At 54.0% G+C, this 19841-nt stretch overlaps 1 protein-coding gene across 1 annotated transcript in view; it reads right to left on the bottom strand.

Moving 5' to 3' along the window:
* LOC117868881 (nuclear receptor ROR-beta-like) overlaps nucleotides 1-19841 on the bottom strand; it is a 39980-nt gene that overhangs the window by 4775 nt on the left and 15364 nt on the right. Inside the window, exons 2-6 of the mRNA XM_034755247.1 lie at nucleotides 9210-9295; nucleotides 8473-8614; nucleotides 7604-8017; nucleotides 5172-5293; nucleotides 3868-4000 (exon numbers count right to left, since the gene is read on the bottom strand). Coding sequence (XP_034611138.1) covers nucleotides 3868-4000; nucleotides 5172-5293; nucleotides 7604-8017; nucleotides 8473-8614; nucleotides 9210-9295 — 897 coding nt within the window. The remainder of the gene's footprint in view (nucleotides 1-3867; nucleotides 4001-5171; nucleotides 5294-7603; nucleotides 8018-8472; nucleotides 8615-9209; nucleotides 9296-19841) is intronic.

A 19841-nucleotide genomic window follows, 5' to 3' on the forward strand; every position in this document is an offset into this window, starting at 1 on the left:
TCGCAGTTAGCCTGCACTGAAGACGCGGCCTGATTCTCCATCACCCTACCCCTCGTGGGGTGGTTTACATCAGGGCGAAATGGACGGATGCTTTTCCCTGGTGTAGATGGCAATGCAAGGGAGAATCAGACCCGGGGGGAGCTTAATACCAAATTTTGGCTCCCCAGTCCCGCAGTGTGATCTGCTAGCATGGACCTGACTGTAGGATCGGGGCCTTCATGTGTGAAAATCTAACAGGAAGGGAGTGTCGGGGACTGTACATGTGGTGAGAGCTCTCAATGGTAAAGAATCATCTGTACTCAATCAGAAAGCACACTGGATTGGCTGGAGCCCCAGGGTTGAAGGCTCCTCCTTCACCTTTCCTTCTCAGTAGCAAAAGTGCACAGATGTTCCTGTACTTCTGCTGTAGTTTATAAAGGGCAGTGAAAGCAGGGTTTTGCATTTTAAGCCAGTTCTGATGTATTGGGATTGCACCAGCGCTCGACGCAAACAAAAAACTAATTTGGGACTTCGGAGTGGAACACAAAAGCAAAATGGATTAATCTGTTTCCCCCCCTGAGAGCCGAATATAGCACAGAAAGCCAATGAGCACCATCCAGTCTCTTAAATGCACTAAGGGGTTGTTAGAAACCTAGGGGATTTGTTTCTCTGTTTGCTGATTCCTAAAAAGAACAACTTTTAACCTGGCACTTTCCCGGTGAGATTCACTGCCCTTAAAACAAAACAAGCTAGTATCCAGCCATCAGGAAGCGCCCCCACCAATTCAAATCGGCTGCTAAGAGTCCATCAACAGTTTTTGTGTGCCACGAGAGACCTGTTACATTGCCTGAATGAACAACTGTAGCTTCATCATTTGGACCTGATCCCATTCAAGTCAATGGCAAAACTCCCCTCAACTTCAGTGGGTGCAGGACTGTTTCCTTTAAGGGAGTGACTTTGCTGATGCAATACAGACCAGGGCCAGCCTTGTGATCTGGGAACCTGAAGGCTTGGAGACAAGCATTGCGGCACTATTGCTGCTTTGACCTCTGCCTCTTTGGGGCAGGACAGCATCTTACACAGGGGGACCTGATCTGCGAGTGGGGCTCGAGGGCCCTCCTGCAATCCACATCAGAAATAATAATAATAAAAGTGGATTCTACACTTGGCTCTGGCTGCTGGGATATTTCTAGTGGGAAGAAGGTCAGAGCAGTCGCTTTAGTGTTCAGAGAGGAGCAGTAGTTGCAGTAATGGAAAATCTGACCCTCCAGCATGGGGTTAGTGTCTGAGCCGGTCAGGAAAGGTGTCTTAATTCCCAGGAAAATGTAGACAAGAACAAAGAGCATGTCATTTTCACTGATATTTTTCTTCAAAAGTTTTCTGGGTTTTCAATTAAAAATTTCGGCAACATTCGACAATTCCCAGGGAAATTTCCACTTTGACGAAAAAGCCATTTTTGGTTGGAAACACCCCCTCCCCCATTGCGAACGAAAAATTCCAACCAGCTTTAGTTAGTGCCTGACAGCTGGAAGGTGAAACTGACTAGAAACCCAGGGCCTAATTCTTTAGTAGTTCTGGACAGGGCCGGCTCCAGGCACCAGCTAAGGAAGTAGGTGCTTGGGACGGCCAATATAAAGGGGCGGCAGCAGCACTCCGTCCGCTATTGGGGCGGCACGGGTCTTCGGCGGGAATTCAGCGGCGGGTCCCTCAGTCCCTCTCTTCCTCTTTGAGCTGCCGCCGAAGTGCTGCTGAAGAGGAAGAGAGGGAGTGAAGGACCCGCTGCCGAAGTGTCGCCGAAGAATGGAGCAGCGCGATTGAGCTGCCGCCGAAGTGCCGCCGATCGGGCCTTTTTTTTTTTTTTTTTCCCGCCGCTTGGGGCGGCAGAAAACCTGGAGCCGGCCCTGGTTCTGGACAGTTATTTACACCAGTGCCAAGTGCTACCAGAATACAGCGGGATCGTTTTATACCCGCTTTGCACTGGCAAGAGAGAATCCGCGCTATTCAGGCCTAAAAGTGTATAAAACAGCCAGCATTGTCACAATGACATTTATACAGTGCTGCAGAGATGTAGGGCACTGCTCAGACGTTCACTAAGTTACCCTCACAACACCCCTGGGAGGTAGGCATGGGAAACTGAGGCATGGAGAGGGGACACAATTTGCCCCGCGAGTCATTGGCTGAATCAGTATTAGAACTCAGGTCCCTTCTGACTCTATGTGGGCAAAGATACCAAAGAGACGGATGCTGTGAGAACTAGCTAGAGTCACAAGGGTTTTCAGAAGGGCCGAGCATCTGCAGCCCCCATTGACACAGCTGGAGTTGGAGCACTGCTGAAGGTCAGGCCCCTAGGAAGCAGAGATGGAAGAGACATATCAGGTCTCGTCCAGGATTATCAGTGCAGGATGGTTTCCTTCTGTCTATTCCTTAGTGGTCGTGGGGTGAGAGGGGGATCCCCAAGGGTTAAGAGGGTGGATCTGAAATGCACTTGGATGCTTATGGGAGCTGGAAGCCGCAGAGACACACCTGGTGCCTCCCAAGATCCCAACGCCCCTGTACGTGGGAGGAGGGCATTGAAAACCAGACCTGGATCCAAAATCTATTGCTTTCTCTGAGCTTCCTAATGAGCCAAAGTGAAACTCTGGATCTGAACCCCTCCAAACCCGGTGGGGGATGAACTCCAGACCTGGACGTGAATAGTTGAGCCCATCTACACGCAGGACCTTTAATAAAGGTCAGGCCCACCTGTGGGCCTGGGAATGGGGAAAGCTTGGTGAACAGGGGGATTGTGCTTTCCCCTGACTCGGCTAATCCCTGAACATTCCCAGCCTGGCACCCTGGGGCTCGTTACCTCTGGAGGTTAAGGACCATCAAGGCTGAGGCTCTACATGGTCCTGATTCTCCGCCCCGGCGCTGTGTGTGTGTGTGTGTGTCTGTGTCAGTGTCTGTGTGTGGGCTCTTGAGCCAGGGGCCTCCCACCATCACCAGTGGCGTCTGACATGCTCCCCCATTGGCTCTGGGCTCCAGCTCCTGACAGTTCTTGGGATCCTCCTCCCCACCACCCACTCCACCTGCCCACAGTGGGAAGTAGGACCTGCGTGTGTCATGAGGTGGGAGATTCGGGGGGTGGGGGGGCAGCGGGGCTCACCGTGTGCTAAGAAGGTGAGCCAGACCCACCTCAGTCTGGAAATCAGAGCGAGGAAGAAGGAGGGATGCAGATGGCAGGGGAAGGAGGAGGGTGGGGGTGAGTAAGAGGGAGAAGTATTAGTGGGGGAAAGTGGAGAGAACAGCAAGGAGAGAATGGAGGAAGAGAAAGGCAGAGCAGAGAAGGGAAGGAACGAGGAAGTGGCCCTGTGGATGTCCCCCTGTTGAAATCCCAGGCTGAGCCTCCAGGAGGTTGGACTAGAGGTCCGCCTGAGGTCTCTTCCAACCCTAATCTTTTACGAGGCGCGGTGCGGAGAAGGCGGCTTTCAGCCATTCTTCAATCTGGGCAGCTCTGGGAATGGCCCCGCCGTAAATCAGAGCAGCCCCAAGGGGCTCTAATGTAGGGCTTCTCCATAGACCAGAGCAGCCCAGAATCTCCATAGTGCTCTGTGCTAAACGGCGCCGAAGCCTTTCACATTGGCTCCGCCCCTTCCCACCCTAGCCCCGCCCCCACCCAGCACTGAGGTTCCGATGGGGGCATGTAAGGGCCAGTTAGGGTGGCCTTAGGTTGTGCCTGGCTCCCCAGCCCCTGGGGCACTAGGCCAGCCCCATTGTGCTGCCTGGGGACCAGGCCAGGGGCCAGACTGTCTATCAGTGCCTAGAAGGCTGGGGGGGGATTTTGCCACCCCAGAAGGGCGTGGGGAGGAACCTGTCTGCGCGGTGGGGTCCGTCTCCCCGCTCTCTCACCTGCTTTGAGGAGGATGATCTGGTCGTTCTGGCAGAGCTCCATGAAGCCGTCGATGCGCTTGGCGAACTCCACCACGTACTGAATGGCGTTGGAGATCTGCAGGGAGCACTGCTGCCACATGGTCTCGCAGCTCTGTGAGCACAACAGGGGGCGCATCAGGGACAGCCAGCTCCCTTCCGCACATCACCCTCCCTCCCCCCTACATGCCACAGGGGACCAAGCACAGGGTTTCCTTTGTGTACTGTCCCATCCTGGGGGGGTGCACTGTATGGGGTTCTGTGCCCCACGCCCCAGAATGCACACCCCCACCCGCAAATCTTCATGCATCTCCCTTCCCAGGGTGCTCAACTCCCGCTGAAATCCAAGGCATCCCTGGGCCATTTGCCCCATCCAAGGACCGAATCGAAGTGGGGGTGGGGAATATAAGTAGTGGTTCCCTCCCAGGCGCCACTCACTAACTAAGCTCCACCCACTTGTCACCAAAATGAGATTCCACTCGCAGTGGATCTTCATAATATGATGGTTCCGCCTCTTTTTTGCTTTGATCAGCCATTTAAATTGGCCATCATTAAACTTCAGAGTGAACGACCCCTTGAAATAGACAGGGGCTTCACAGAGCCCTTAAAGGCAGTCTTTCAGGTTCCTCCCCAGTCTTTCACGCTGCCTGCAGACTCAGGCAGACATGGTTGCAGCAGTTACACTTGGGATATTACGTCTATTTCACAATATTAAGGCTAAAGGCGTCTGGTTCCCCCCCACCAATGTTCACTCCCCTTCCGCCCCCCAAAATGTTAGCTTGGATTTTGGAGCTCAAGGAGATGGCTTCCGGAAAGAGCCCTGCCTTGCTGTGACCCAGCCTGTCTCCACGCCCCTGCCCCACTAGGTGATGGTCTGGAACACCAGGGTACGTGGCCTGGGGATTCTGCTGCACCAACCCTAGGGCATGTGTACCCCCAACCACAAAGCTGTGCTCCCCCACTCGCAGATCCACGCCGTGGGGTTCTGCCCCTAACCGCAGGGCGTGCCCAGCCCCATGAGGCAGTGACTTAGCGTCCCCATCACAGCCGATATCCCTTCCCCAACCCCCTCCCCACGGGCTACACGCTTCTCCAGCTGGAAAGCTGCCATCCCACTCCCAGGGCAGCTGGCACTCTGAGACAGAGGGGTGTCCCATGACGATCTCCCGTACGTGCGCCCTGACCCGGGAGAGGTTAGTGCCGGGGATTGGGTATCTAGAGCAGCCTGTTGTGTGGGGCAGTGAGGCACAGGCCTCGGGGGCTGGTAGGAAGCAAAGGGAAGTTACCTTGTTCTGCAAGCTCCTGATCTCCTCCTGGGTGTAGAGCATCCATGCTAGCCTCTTGAGCTCCTCCGTCGTGTACTGGCAGGTTTCCAGGTGGGACTTGACCACGTTCTGAGCGATCCGGTCTGCCGAAGGAAGCACAAAGCACAGCTGAGACTCAGGGCCTGGGAGACAGGGCCCTGGGTCCTACGGGGGGCAGACATGCTTCCTCAAAGACAGGGCAGCCCCAGGGACTAATGCAGCGCATAGGCAGCCCCAGAGCTCCTGGTGCGTTGCCAGCATAGCCTCTCAGCTACGGATGTGTTGTGATGAGCTGTCGCGTGTCTATATGTGCCACTGCCTTCTCCTGGGTGGAGTCAGAACTGATCCAGCTGTGTGTCTTAGGCCCTATAGTGCCAGTGGGGATTCTCCTTAGCTCAGGTGCAAGGGGCCTTGTGTTTTCTGGGGTCTGTCCCTGCTTCAAAGTTCTTAGCTGCCTCGGGTTTGTTACGGGATTTATGTGTTGTGAGTGTGCTGAAATTCAGGCAGTTGGCTGATCAGTGGGGCACAGGCTGGACGGCAGCTTAGCAGGGTGTGGGGCATGTTCTGGGTCTCAAGGATGTTAGGAGCAGAGTTTGGGGGGACTATTTTCCTCCTGCCGCTGCTCAGTTCTGGTGGGAGTGGGAGAGGACAGTTCCTGCCACAGCTGCCCTACCCCCCAAAGGGCTTTCTCCAGCCTCCATCCTTGTAGCTGGGGCTGCATTAGCCCTGCATGGACACACTCCCAGAGTGGGGCGCTTTAGGTGGGTGGTGTGGAGATTAATGGAAGGAGGAGGCACACATCAGAGCCTTAGGGGGGCTCACGTCAGGGCCCTAGTGGGGCTCTGGGTAATTGCTGCTTCCCACCACCCAACACAGATGTAATGAGGTTGAGTAGTGTCGGCAAACGGCACCCTGGAATATTTGGCCACCTTGATTGGTTGACTTGTTTTGAAGCACGGCCAGCAAATACCGTATAAATAAGATGCAGAGGCGTGTGTGTGTGTGTGTGTGTGTGTGTGTGTGTGTGTGTGTGTGTGTGTGTGTGTGTGTGTGTGTGTGTGTGTGGACCTAAAGGAGATCACTCTTTGTCAGGCTCACATACACCCCCCTGAACCAAAGGGACTTGCGCTTCACTGACTATCTCTACCTGGCCAGTGCAGGAAATGGTCAACTGAAGGGAATGCATCATCTTTGGACGAAGGCAGGGTAAGATTTTAAAAAGGTCTGCTTTGCTCGAGCTGGTTAATCTTAAGTCTGTATTAATACTATAGGTTAAGTCTAAGTTGTTAAAAAATAGTAGTAGTCAACAGTTAATCAATATATAGTAACTATAGATGTTTTGTGCCTGGCTGAAACCGGGTACAGCATTGGTGAAGTTAGCAATTTATAAATCATAAAAGCTTTACAAGTCGCTGTGCCTGTCTTCAGTATAAGTTACCATCAAGTTTATCATAAAAGTCAGTAAAAGTTTATAAGTTATTAAATAAGTTAATAGGTAGGTTAAAATTAGTAAACCATCGTTGATGAATGTATCAGTATTGCATATGAATTTGTGTTGGTTGGGGATGGTTACAGTACACGTAAAGTCATTAGACACATTCTGTCTGTGTTGCCTTTATAGTCATAAGTCATTAAAAACCTTTCTTGAGGAATAATTAGTTGTTTAGTTTCTCTTTTGCGGACACTACTCAACCGCATTACATCTGTGTTGGGTGGTGGGCAGTAGCGATCACCCAGAACCCCACTAGGGCCCTGATGTGAGCCCCCCTAAAGCTCTGATGTGTGCCTCCTCCTTCCATTAATCTCCACATGGCGTAGTCGGCAGGATTCGAACCTGCGCGGGGAAACCTCAATGGATTGTGGTCAATTTGCTAGACTCAAAAATGCCCCAGTCAGCTTAAAGAGGTGTCTGGTTGCACAGCATAGTAACCACAAGTCTGTATCTATATTTACAAAGTTTCCTTTTCAGTCTATGAAGCTTCCCAGATGAATCCTGCAAGCATAAGCATAATCTAACTGTACTCGTTTCTTACAACTTCCGGACGTTTGAGGCCTAACAGTACTTAGCCTGACACTACTTGCCAAGGCTTGTGCACATTAATCACAGGTGGGTGCCAGACTCACGGGGAGGGGACTGCAGGAGGCTCCAGGAGAGAGCAGGACCAGAGACTGTGAGTCCCTACTTTATCTTCCGCTATCAGCATGTAGCCCCCGTTTAGGGACGGGCCCACATGAGATGATAGCCTACTACTGCTCCCCACTAGCAGAAATGCTCCTTTAGTTCAAGCATAGAGGCCTGCGCTTTCAATGCTGAAGGTCTGGGGGTCAGCCCTACCGATGGGTGGTTGCTCTGAGCCCTGCAAAATTCAGCTCATGCCTTCTCTTATGTGTGGGGTTGGGGAGCAGGTACTGACCGATCTCGAGCATCGAAATGTCTGAGGCGAGCTGGCTGCCCTCCAGGGTGCCGTGGGCAAAGAGGCCGGGCTCCAGCATCAGCTCGTAGATGGACTCCTGCTTGATGAGTTTGGCATCGCTGATGTCCATGCTGGACTGGTCGGGCGAGGGCTGGGCCGAGGTCAGGAGGTCGAGGTTGTAGTAGGTGCTGCCTCCGTCAGGGGTGAGGGGGAAGTCGAAGAGGAGCCCGTCCGACAGTGGGGAGATATCGTCCAGGTCCGAGACCCCGCTGCTCACGCTGGTGGGATAGACCCGTGCCAGGGCCTCGGAGTCGTCTTTGGAGACCCCGTTCTGCTCCTGGTTCTGTTGGTGCTTCTGCACCTCCGCATACAGGCTGTCCCGCTGCTTCTTGGACATGCGGCCGAACTTCACCGCTGGGGAGAAGGAAGCAGGGCCAGTGGGCTTGGGCACGTGGATGGGGCGCAGTGGCAAACGAAGGGTTAACAACAACTCCACTGCCCCAGGCAGATCTCAAAGGAGTAGGAGTGGGGCAGGGCAATGCCCTGAGGCTCCAGGGCTGGGGTGATTATTTTGGTACATTCCGATGATGGGATTTTCCCCTCCTTTGATTAGCAGCAGCGAGCAGAGGCCCCAGCTGGGATCAGGGCCCCCACTGTGGTAGGTGCTGAGCACACAGATAGGGGGACAGTCCCTGCTCCAAGGAGCTTACCGCTGAAACTGACGAGACGTACCCAAGATCCCTGGCACGGCCAGGAATTCAAGAGTCCTGGCTCAGAGCCTATTACTATTCCCCACTGAGCGGCCCGGCCTGCAACTCCCCGATCCCCCAGGAGCCCAGCCGACCCCCAGGCCTTGGGAGCAGACTCACCGTCACGCGACATGCCCAGCGCCAGACATTTTTGCAGGCGGCAGTGCTGGCACCGATTCCGGTTGGTCCGGTCGATCAGGCAGTTCCTCTGGCGCGAGCAGGAGTAGCTGGCGTTATTCTGCTGGCTTCTCCGGAAGAAACCCTGCGCGGGAAGGAGGATGGTTCAAAAAGGGGTGGGATGGGGATCCCCCCACGTGGTCTGGTCTTGTACTTCTATCATAGCCAAAGCCCTGTGGTTTGTATGAGGGTGGGGATGGAAAAGGCCCAGCGGGGGCACCTGGCCCATCCCAGCCTAAGATTGTTCCTGGGGAGACGGTCTCTTGTGCTTTGTCCAGTCTTGGCCCACGCAATGGGAACCGGGGGCTGTTCCAGAGTGGGGAGGGAGCAATGCCAGACCCAGGGAAGGGACGAAGGGGTGGGGGAGGTGGAGGCCAGCGGTGGTGCTAGTAGGATGGTGACCAGAGCCAGGGAGGTTGCCCTGCGATTTGTCCCCAAGCAGCTCAACCAATGTATCCGGCTCCTGCCCGGCAATGCTCCTAGGCTGGGACCTTCAATGGGAGCTGGCGTCTGGCTGGCGTAGGCTCCTTTGGAAACCCCTGCCCCAGCGCTGGGCGAGCAGATGGCTCACGCCAAAGAATTGTGTAAACCAAGGCCACCATCCCCTGAATCACCGGGCTGAGAACGCCCAATTCCTTACACCTGCCGAGTGCCAGGGCTGGACATAGCCCATCACTTACCTTACAGCCTTCACAGGTGATGACACCATAGTGAATCCCCGAAGACTTGTCTCCGCAGATCTTACACGGGATCACTTCGATTTGGGCTGCAGCCGGGAGGGGAACAAAACAGACAAGCCCAAGTCAGTTCACTGCGGCGTCTCTCTCTCTCTAGGGAACAGAGCAGTTAAGACCCTTGGTCCTTGTGCGGAGACAGGGACCTCACAGCGCTTTACCAACAGACATTAACGGAACCTTCTGGGAGGTGGGTAGTATCATCCCCATCTTGAGGGAAACTGAGGCACAGAGCAGGGCTGTGACTTGCTCAAGGTCAGCCAGCAGGCCAGCAATGGAGCTGGGAACAGAACCCAGGTCTGCTAATCCTGTACTCTAGTCAGTAGATCCCACCGTTTAAACCCTCTGAAATGATCCTCTTACGAGTCCAGCCCCCCTGCTCAGCACACCTGGGAAACAAGCAACACCAACTACTCAGCTTGGCAGCCTCACTCCAAGCTCACTCTTTTCCCAGCCTCACTCCGAGCTCCGCAAGACCCCACCTAGGCCCTGTGCCAAGTGGCCACGGGATCCCCTCCAGGTTTTCCTCTTCCTTATTCCTGATGGTGAGTGAGGGACTCATTAACATTTGGCTTGATTCTGTACCTGTGCTGGTTGCACTTATAGTCACGAGTGGATCTGAGCACTCAGAAGGGACGGATCTCGGCCTGCGGGGATCCCACACACCTGCCCTGCCTGAGTCTCTTTGCAGAGACTGAATCCTGAAACCTCTCCATCTAAAAGCCCATATTAAACATCCAGACCTGCTCCACCCACTAGCGGGAGACAAAGCGCTACCCTGCACTAGCTTGAGGTACACACCCAGGTGCAGTCTGTCTGTAGCGCTTAAATGGCCACTTTTCTCCCATCTTTTTTATGGCAGGCTATCAGCCTTTCAAGTATTTGAAGACCTCTCAATCTCCTCTTTTCCAAACTAAACATACCCAGTTCCTTCAGCCTTTGCTCATATGGCTTGTGTTCCACGCCTTTGATCATTGGGGGACGGATAGCTCAGTGGTTTGAGCATTGGCCTGCTAAACCCAGGGTTGTGAGTTCAATCCTTGAGGGGGCCACTTAGGGATGTGGGGCAAAATCAGTACTTGGGCCTGCTAGTGAAGGCAGGGGGCTGGACTTGATAACCCAAGGGCCCTTCCAGTTCTAGGAGATAATAATAATTAATGGAGATATCCTATTATCTTTGTCAGTCACCTCTGGATCCTCTCCAGTTTCTCTACATCCTTTCTACACATCAATGACCAAAACTGGAAACACTTCTCCAGCCGAGGCCAAACCAGCGCCGAGTAGAGCGGTACTATCACCTCCGTGGCCATGCTCTGCCTCTGTTAATGCAACCCACAATTGCATTGGCTTTTTTTGCAACAGCATCGCATGGCTGGCTCCGGTTGAGGTGGTGATCCACCACAACTCCCAGAGCCTTGCGCAGCCACGAAAGTCCTGAGCTGCCCCAGTGGTATAGATGTACACGCATTACAGACTATTGGGGCGGTGTTCTCGGTAGCGGGGATTGAAGAGGATTCAGAACCTGGGTTACCTGCCTAGGTAGGATCTAATACAGGAGCAAAGGATGAATCGGGCTGCAATTCCCAACATGCTCAGGAGATGGCAGTGAAGTGCTGTTCCCAGCCCTTATCGGACGGATTACAGCTGGGTGGGTGCGTGAAGGGAAAGGTCTCTCACTCTTAGCAGCAGTCGCAAGGCAAGGACGAGGATTTCACAGCTCGGCTGACCAAAGACTCTCCGTCCCCTGACCCCCAACACCCACCCCTCCAGAGCCACATCTGCCTGTGCTGAAACTGGCTCCCCAACCCTCCCCCCCCATAGCTACCAGTTCCCAGTACGGGGCTGCCCTGCATGTCCCGGTCGGACACAGGGTAATGTACCAGGTGTGAGCATGTCCCGGTTGGACACAGGGTAATGTACCAGGTGTGCACTGGTGGTGCTTCAAACCCTAGGCCGCCTCCTCCTGGGTGGGCTCCCATTGCATGCACAGGCAGCTAGCAGGGAAGGGTCGGGCAGGGGAGAAACGGGGCAGGTCCCAGAGGCCATGGGTGTAGTTAGTTGCAGGCACCCAGGGACTGGATATCATCAGTCAAAGGCAACAGAGAATGCAGAAGGGTGCTGCACTTTCATGGCTCAAAAGGCCGCATGGAGGGGGAATTCCTATGTCCCCTGTAAGTGTCCCCACCATTGCAAGAGGGAGGGCTGGGCTGGCGCTAAAAGAGCTTGGCTTGTTTAGCCTAAGTAAAAGGAGACCAAGGGGAGCTCTGATTGCTCTCTATAAATACATCAGAGGGATAAACACCAGGCAGGGAGAGGATTATTTAAGTTAAGCGCCAATGTGGACACAAGAATAAATGGAGATAAACTGGCCATCAACAAGTTTAGGCTTGAAATTAGGTGAAGGTTTCTAACCATCAGAGGAGTGAAGTCCTGGAACAGCCTTCCCAGAGGGGCACTGGGGGGCAAAAAACCTAACTGGCTTCAAGCCTGAGCTTGAGAAGTTTCCGGAGGGGATGGTATGAAGGGACTGTCTACAATGGCGTGTGGCCCGTTGGCGACGGCCAGTAGCAAGAATCCCCAACGGCTGGAGATGGGACACTAAAGGGGGAGGGCTCTGAGTTACTGCAGAGAATTCTCTCCCAGGAATCTGCCTGGTGGGTCTTGCCCACATACTCAAGGTCTAGCTGATCGCCATATGTGGGGTTGGGAAGGAATTCCCCCCCCAGGTCAGACTGGCAGAGACCGTGGGGGGGGTTTCGCCTTCCTCTGCACCATGGGGCCCGGGTCACTTGCAGGATTAAACTAGTGTCAGTGGTGGATTCTCTGTAACTTGACGTCTTTTAACCATGATTTGAGGACGTCAGTAACTCAGCCAGAGGTTGGGGGTCTCTTACAGGAGTGGGTGGGTGAGATCAGACTAGATGACCATGATAGTCCCTTAAAGTCTATCAGTCTGCAGGGGAGCCTGGAGTGAGGCTGCTGGATACAGACAGACACTGTGGTCCTCTCTGGCTCTCCAGCTGGCAGCCTGGGGTCACTACACAGGGCAGCCCTAAGACCCAGTCTGGATTCGGCAGCCGCGGAATGGGATTGCTGACTGCACTGTAGTTCCGGGGGGCACTGCCAGCAAGCCTGGTCCGCACAGTACGTCAAACTACCCCTGCAAGCCCTTTCTATCTGCAGCCCTTAGTGTCCTGGGGCGCCCCCTGGTGTTTGTGCGGGTGACGCCTTTCACGCCATCTCTGCCGGTTTGCTCGTCTCGTGGATAGAGCACTGGGACTCAAGTGACCTGGGTTCTAGCCCCAGCTCTGCTGCTGGGTGACCTGGGGCAAGCCACCTGCCCTCCCCGCTGCCTCAGTTTCCTCATCTGCAAAATGAATGATTCGGCCCTCCTTGGTAAAGTGCTTTCAGAACTAGAGATGAGAAGTGCTATGAGAGCTAAATATTATGGTATTTATTTGCACTGCAGTACCACCAGGGACCCTAGTCACAGACCAGGACTCCACTGTGCTAGGCGCTGTACAAACACAAGGAAAAGATGGTCCCTGCCCCAAAGAGCTTACGGTCGAAGTATAAGACAAGAGACAGCACAGACAGACAGGGGACCACAAGGAAACAACGAGCCAACAACAACAGGCCATCTCTGCCGCAGCTGGAGTCATTCGGGTGTCCCTGGTGAGGTCGCTGGCCGGCCCATTGGGACGAGCATTGGGATGGGGTCTGGTAGTGAAGGGGATGCCGAACGGGCCTGATTCTGCTTTGCACCTCCGGCGCTGATTTCCACAGCACTCTGCAGGATCGGGGGCCCTTGCAGTGGGGGTGCATGTTGACCCGCCAAGGCTTTGGTTGGGTGGTTTTAAAACCAAAAGACCAGGCAGGAGGCGATGTAAGGCAGGTACCAAGGCAGCTAGTCAGCAGACTGGCCCGGCTGGGCAGGTCCCGGGCACCACAATAATGGCAATAGCAGGGCTATTAGAGGGGGAGGGGCAGGGATCTGGCATGCAGGAGTGACACCAGGAACTCCCAGTGCCTGGGCCAGTGGGGCCCAGCTGTGTCTAGGGCAGGGCGGGGCTTGTTCCCAGGATATTGCGTGGGAGGGGGCTGGGAGTCTTTGGCTAGAACAACTGGGCCAGATTCTGACCTCACACTAGTGTTAAATCCAAAGTATGGTCAATGGAGTCCCACCAGTGTGAGAGTCATTGTGTCCGTGGGCTCGGCCTGTCTACAGCACGTCTGTGTCCTGGGCCGCACGTGGGGGGGGGGAGCATTTATGGGGGAAGGGAATGGAGCGTCATACCGGCACAGCTCCTCTGCACTCATTCCCCCAACCCCAAAACTGCCAGCGTTTGGGGCATCCCGGATAAGGGACATTGGGGGTTTGGAAGCATTCCTTTCACACAGCTCTGTCTTTGCAAACCTCCATGCACTGGGGCGGATGGAGAGGGGGCAGGAACAGGCCTCCAGATGGGCTTATCAGAACCTGATTAACAGCTGCATAATAACCAGGCTTTTCATTAGAGCCAAGGCATTGCTGCAGGGAACAGCTGTGTGTAGAGAGGACGGCTGCCTTCAAGTGTCCTGTGCCTTGGAATAAACCTCTCAGCAAATGCTCAGCTTTGCTCCAGCCTTCCCTTCAGCACAAAGTAAGTTCCTCTGTTCCTGTGCTAGCGGGATTTCTGAATGCTTTCCAAGCCACTAGAAAAAGCCATCTCTTTCACCCAGCACTGCCATGCAGCCACCTCTGTGCTAGAACATGGCAGCTGTTCAACAATGCACAGCACCGGGTTAGCCCAGGAAGTAAAGAAAAACACTGAATCCACCGAAGGGAATTTCTGGAGGGAGACTGAATGGAATGAGCCAAGCTGGCATCTGGCCACAACAGCAGGGTTGTCACTAGCAGAAAAAGCCACCAAATCCTGAGAGATTATAGTGGTTAAAACCTGTGCAAATGCCTAGCAGAGAAAGGAGCCATTCCAGAGGGAGGGCAAAGAGAAATCCAGTCCAGAGCTGGCTTACAACTGTCCCAGGTGGTACAAGTGAGCTCCAGGGGATAAAGAACGGGGTGGATTCCGCTGCCCACCTGCAATGACCTTGGGTGGAAATACCCGGGAGTGGCTCTCTCTTCTCCTCTGGGGCCTGATCCAGTGGAAAGTCTCTCACGGACATCACTGGGCTTTGGAACCAGCCCCTTGAATGGCTCCCCTGCCGCTAAAGCCCCATGCTGAGTCGGGGGCTAGACTGTGCCTCCCGGCAGCCGGAGCACGGCCCTCTTCCCTGCGGCTGCTGCAGTGGGCTGGGTTCCCAACCGTGGAAACCACTTGCCAGTTGGATTCTCCATCCCTGCAAATCCGGCAGCATTTCTAGAAGAGCTGCTGTAGTTCCCATAGGACGGAACCCAGGGAAGCCACGTTGGTCCCTTCTGGCTTGGAAACGATGACCCTAAGGGGTCTGCTTGCAGCCCCTTCCCTGTAGCAGGCAGCCACCTGGGACCGATATGGAAAACAGCCTTGGCACTAGGCCCCCCGGCAGCACTGCCCTGCATCCGCTCTCCCAGCCTGGGGGAGGGCTTAGCAGCCACTCTCTGCTCGGCTTGTGCTGAGCTGCTAACAGGCTTCAGCCCCTCCATCTTCCAGGCTGCCCCAGATCCAGGGGGTGATCTACAGCCCCCTCACCCAGGCAGCCCTTGGCCTTCCTAGTAGGCATTACATGGGCCTGGCCCCTGCCGCCTGGGAAATAGTACATGCCATTCGGATCAGGCCTTGCCCATTACATCGCTACTGACTCAACGCCCTGTTGTGGCACTAGGGGGCGCTCGGCTGCCATCTTTTACATGAGACTTTAAACCAAGGCCCTGGTCATTCACGGTCGTTACAGATCCCAGACTGCTTTTGGCTCCACCACGGTCTTGCTTAAATCCCCAGCTCAGGTAATTCCATTCTATCTCCCTACATTCCCCTCTGCATTTCCAATGGACTCTTCTTGATTAGCGACTGCGTGTTCCACAGCTGCTGTGTTCCACCCCAGAGGTGGCTGCATTTCAGTGGCGGGTTCAGTGCTGTGTATAGTTATCCCGGGTGTTTTGGGGTCTGTTGAGATGAACGACACTAGGGAAATCATCCCCTTTATTATTGTTATTAATCTCCGGCGCCAGAGACTGCTTTTGTACAGCTCTTTGTTCTCCCCCATCTAACCCATGTTTTCATAGCACCTTTCATCTTAGAGGACCCCAAAGTGCTTCAGAAACTAGAAGCCTGTTTTTTGGAAGTGCTGAGTACCCACCAGTCCACTTGAAGTCAGTGGGAGCTACGGGGGCTTAACACCCCCCCAAAATCAGACACTATATCCAGGGATTCCTCCATCCACCGCCGACATGCAGCCACCTCTGGGGTGGAATGAAGCAGCTATCTTCCTGTAAGGAGGACAAGGTTTTATGTCCACAAGACAGATCCCCTAGTGGCAGAGTGCCCCCTAACTCCACCTTTGGACCGGGGCTCAGCTCTCACAAGGGGTGAAGAGTGCCCCTAGTGAGTGTGCCATCTACATGCTCCTTGGAGGTCTCATCTAAGGACTGACCTCACAAGATCACATCTCCAGGTAGTACCGTCCCTGGCCTGCGCTGTTGTCACCCGGCTATGTTAGATGTTCAGCTGCGTATGTGTGTTCTCCGTGTGTGCTGCCCCAGCTCTGCGCAGACAGCCGGCACAGCAGACCTTGAGCGAACTGCCCAATGACTACAAGATCTGTTAAGGTACGAAGGCGCCAGGCCAGGTTTATTACTGACAAAGCACAGTAATATCACCTGGCAGACTCTATGAGGATATTAAGACATGTATGCCCATGACAGAGGACGCAGCTCAGTGAATGTCGGGACTTTTCATTATCCCCTCGGCTGGACAAAGATACTCCCTCTGAGATACCTCTGTATACATTCCAGGGTCCCCCACCAGTTGCCCGGGACTCTGAGAAATGTAACTAGCATCCAGTCCGGCATCCTCATGGGTGGCTCTGGAATTCCTGCATGACCACCTGAGAGAAGGTGACCCAGCTACGCAGCTCTCCGGGGTCACTGGCGGGCAATGGGGCACCCTCTATCATTCAGCCCTGCTGGGAAAGAGATGGACAGTAACTGGTGCCTGGCTGCTGCTGCCGGATGCCGGGGACGTCCCTGAGAAAAGCTGCCACAAGCCACGGGCGCCTAGATTCGCATCTGCTCCGGTGACCCGCTTGGGACACGAGGTGCCCAGGAGATGCTCAAGGGTGTCAGGGGCAAGGAGCCACCTCCCTGCTGACCCTGTGGCTTCCCGTCTGCTGCCAGAGCCCCGCCGCTTGGAGAAAGATGGGGCCCAAACACAAACAGAGACACTAGGGGATCCCACAGTCAAATACCTCACCCGCTCTGGCTGATGGGGGGTTCAGAGGATGGAAGTGAGTCCAAGTAGGAAGAATGGGGGGGACAGAAGTGGGGAAGCACAGCAGGTGAGGAAGCAGAATGGGGGCGGGGCAGGTGACGACATACCAAGGTGATGGGCATGTTATAAACACAAGGCATTGGGTGGGTGGAAGGGTGTATACAGAGAGCGAGAGAGAAGAGCTGTACACTACGTAACAATCCTGCAATCGTGGGTTGTTGCTGCTCTGTTTTCTATATTAATTGAGCCCAACATCAGCAAACCAATCAATCAGAATTCACTCAGCACGGGATCTCAGGGCATCTTGCCAACTCTCGTCAACGAAGCCACACAACTGCAATGTTCGACGGAGGGGAAACTGAGGCACGTGCTCACTTGCAGCCAGGGCCTCAAGTGGAAACGGGTCCCAGGAGTCTGACCTCCCTCTCGCCTGCCTCCCACCAAGTGTGCACATGTGTGCGGAGATCCTGTTATTTAAAGCCCCGGCAGCAGGGGGCCCTGGCACAAAAGCCCAGCAGTAAGGCTCTTGGTGCAGTTCGTCACGCAGCGATATCAGTGAATGGAGAATCTCCCTCACAATAACAGTACGGGGAGAATGATCTTTTCCCTCAGAAAGATCGAGAGACTTACCCAAGGCGCCCGGCCTTGAACCCAGATCTCCTGAGTCACTAGCCCAGGCCCCACGCACAAGAGCATCCTTCCTCCCTACAGTACAGCGTTAACCTTGTTACTTGTCCCTTTCTCAAGAGTGGCCGAGAAGCAGCTTTGGAGACTTCGCCTCGTAAAAAGAACACAGTTAGGCGATCTGAAAGGGCTTTACCCAGTATCATTATCCCCATTTCACAGATGGGGAAACTGAGGCACAGAGTGGCGCAATGACTCACCCAAGGTCCCTCAGAAGACTAGTAGCAGAGCCAGGACTAGGCCCCTGGTCTCACCAGGATACCCGCCTCTCTGATGCCAGCGCTAAGCAAAGATAACACAGCACTGCAGTCCACCGTGATTCATTCTGTATGTACTAAGACCAGGAGTCCTTGTGGCACCTTAGAGACTAACACATTTATTTGGGCATAAGCTTTCGTGGGCTACAGCCCACTTCATCGGATGCATAGACTATGTACTGTGAGAGGGAGACTCCCTGCAATGCTCATTTCCCAACGCAGGGGGCGCCATTCCCAGCATGCAATGCTCCTATCATCTGTGTCTTCCGTCACCCTGATTCTTATCTCCTGCAGGCGGTGGCCTAGGATTTCCAATGAAACAGATAGATTCTCTTCTCATGTGCATGTGTGCATGCGTTTGTGTGTGTGTGTGTGAGTGTTTGTGTGTGCACGTGTTTGTGTGTGTACATGTTTGTGCGTGTGTGTGTGCGCACGCGCATGGATTTGTGCATGTGCGTTGGTGTGTGTGCATGTGTTTGTGCGTGTTTGTGTGTACATGCGTTTGTGTGTGCATGTATTTGTTCATATGTGTTTGTGTGTGTCCATGCATTTGTGCATGTGTGTGCGCATGCATGGATTTGTGTGTGTGCGTTGGTGTGTGTCCATGTGTTTGTGTGTGTGCGTTGGTGTGTGTCCATGCGTTTGCCACACATGCCCCTTCTTTTAGGCGAGGGTGGTTTTGGGTGAGGACGGGGTGGGCCGGGTATAAGCCCTTGGGCCACCCCTGGCAGGAAGTGGCACAGGTGTGTCAGCTGGGCACGACAATGGGATGGGAATGCCAAGGGAGGGATGCACATTTGAACCTCGCTCCAGACCTCAGCCCATCCCCCCACCCCAGCCGACCCTCCCCTCCCACCAGCAATTCAACAGGAATTGAGTTTGTCTGAGGACCAAGGCGGGAGAACCCTAGGCCCAGCTGTGCTGTGAGCGAGGGCACCTCTGAACGGAAGGGGTTGTCAGTCAGGCTGGGACAAACCCTGTGTACTTGTGCGAGCACACGTGGGAGTGCGCAGCTGGAGCTGGGGAGCTCTCTGTCACCCGGGGGGTGCTGGCAGGAGGAACATGTTAGACTGCAGCTGAGACTCAACGCATATAACATTTGAGCAAGGAAGGAGTTATTGGGGGGGAGTTTCATTCCCTTTTACATCTTCCTCTACTTCCATGCCTGGCCCTGCCCCATTGGCAGGTCAGTCGGAAAATCACAGAGCTTGCTTCCAAAGCATCACCCATTCCTACGTGACTCAGGCCCTGATCCTGAGCCCGCGCCTCCCACTGCGCCCTGCTCGGCAGGTTTGAGACCTCCGGGGCCCAAAGTAAGCGGAGCCGAAGAACAACAAAACCCACCTCATGCCAAGCTGAACACTGACAGATCATTTGCCTTCTAGAACTGATGTGATGGCCTGGCAGGAAACCCAGCAACTGGCGCAGATGCCAACATGCCTAGCCTGTGACATCACGGCCATGGAGACAGTTCTGACTCCACAGGTATACGTGGAGACATTGATGACTGTACGTGAATACAGCTGTTCTGCAACAGACTGGACTCTGAAGGCATTTTGATTTCATGGTGTAAAACGTGGACAGCAAAGAAGAAACTATATTGTCCAAAAAGACCTATAAACAATCCACTTCCCAGAAGAAACAGGGTGGAAAACACCAGGGCAGAGTTAAGATTATTGAGGGAATTACACATTTCCAGACTTCCAATCTGTTTTTAATCTTGAATCTTAGCTGAGAATTTTTTTGCCTTTCGAGCGGCTATGAAGAAAAAACAATCAAATGTATTTGTATTAGGGTAACTTCTTCAGGTCCTCATCAGGATTGCAGCCCCCTTGCGCTAGGACACACAGGACGGTCTAATGAGATACTCTTCTTCGGTAATGGAGGTAGAGATACAACTCTTGCATCTGAAGAAGTGAGGTTCTTACCCACGAAAGCTTATGCTCCCAATACTTCTGTTAGTCTTAAAGGTGCCACAGGACCCTCTGTCAACCTCAACTCGAACTTTGTGGCGCTTGTGCGTGGAGATGGCCTTTAACGGCGATCCTGTTTGTAACGTATCGCTAAATCACTTCAATGCAAGCCAGAGCAGAACACGTCCCAATTAGCCCCATGTATCCTGTTAACCCACAATTGAGAGTAAACAAAAGGAGGGAATTAAACTAACAGCTGGAGCTGGTGACTTGTTGGAAAGGAAAGGGCTCATCTTTAGTGTAAATATCAAATCC

The sequence above is a fragment of the Trachemys scripta genome, chromosome 22 (assembly GCF_013100865.1).
Source record: "Trachemys scripta elegans isolate TJP31775 chromosome 22, CAS_Tse_1.0, whole genome shotgun sequence".
Taxonomy (NCBI): Eukaryota; Metazoa; Chordata; order Testudines; family Emydidae; genus Trachemys; species Trachemys scripta.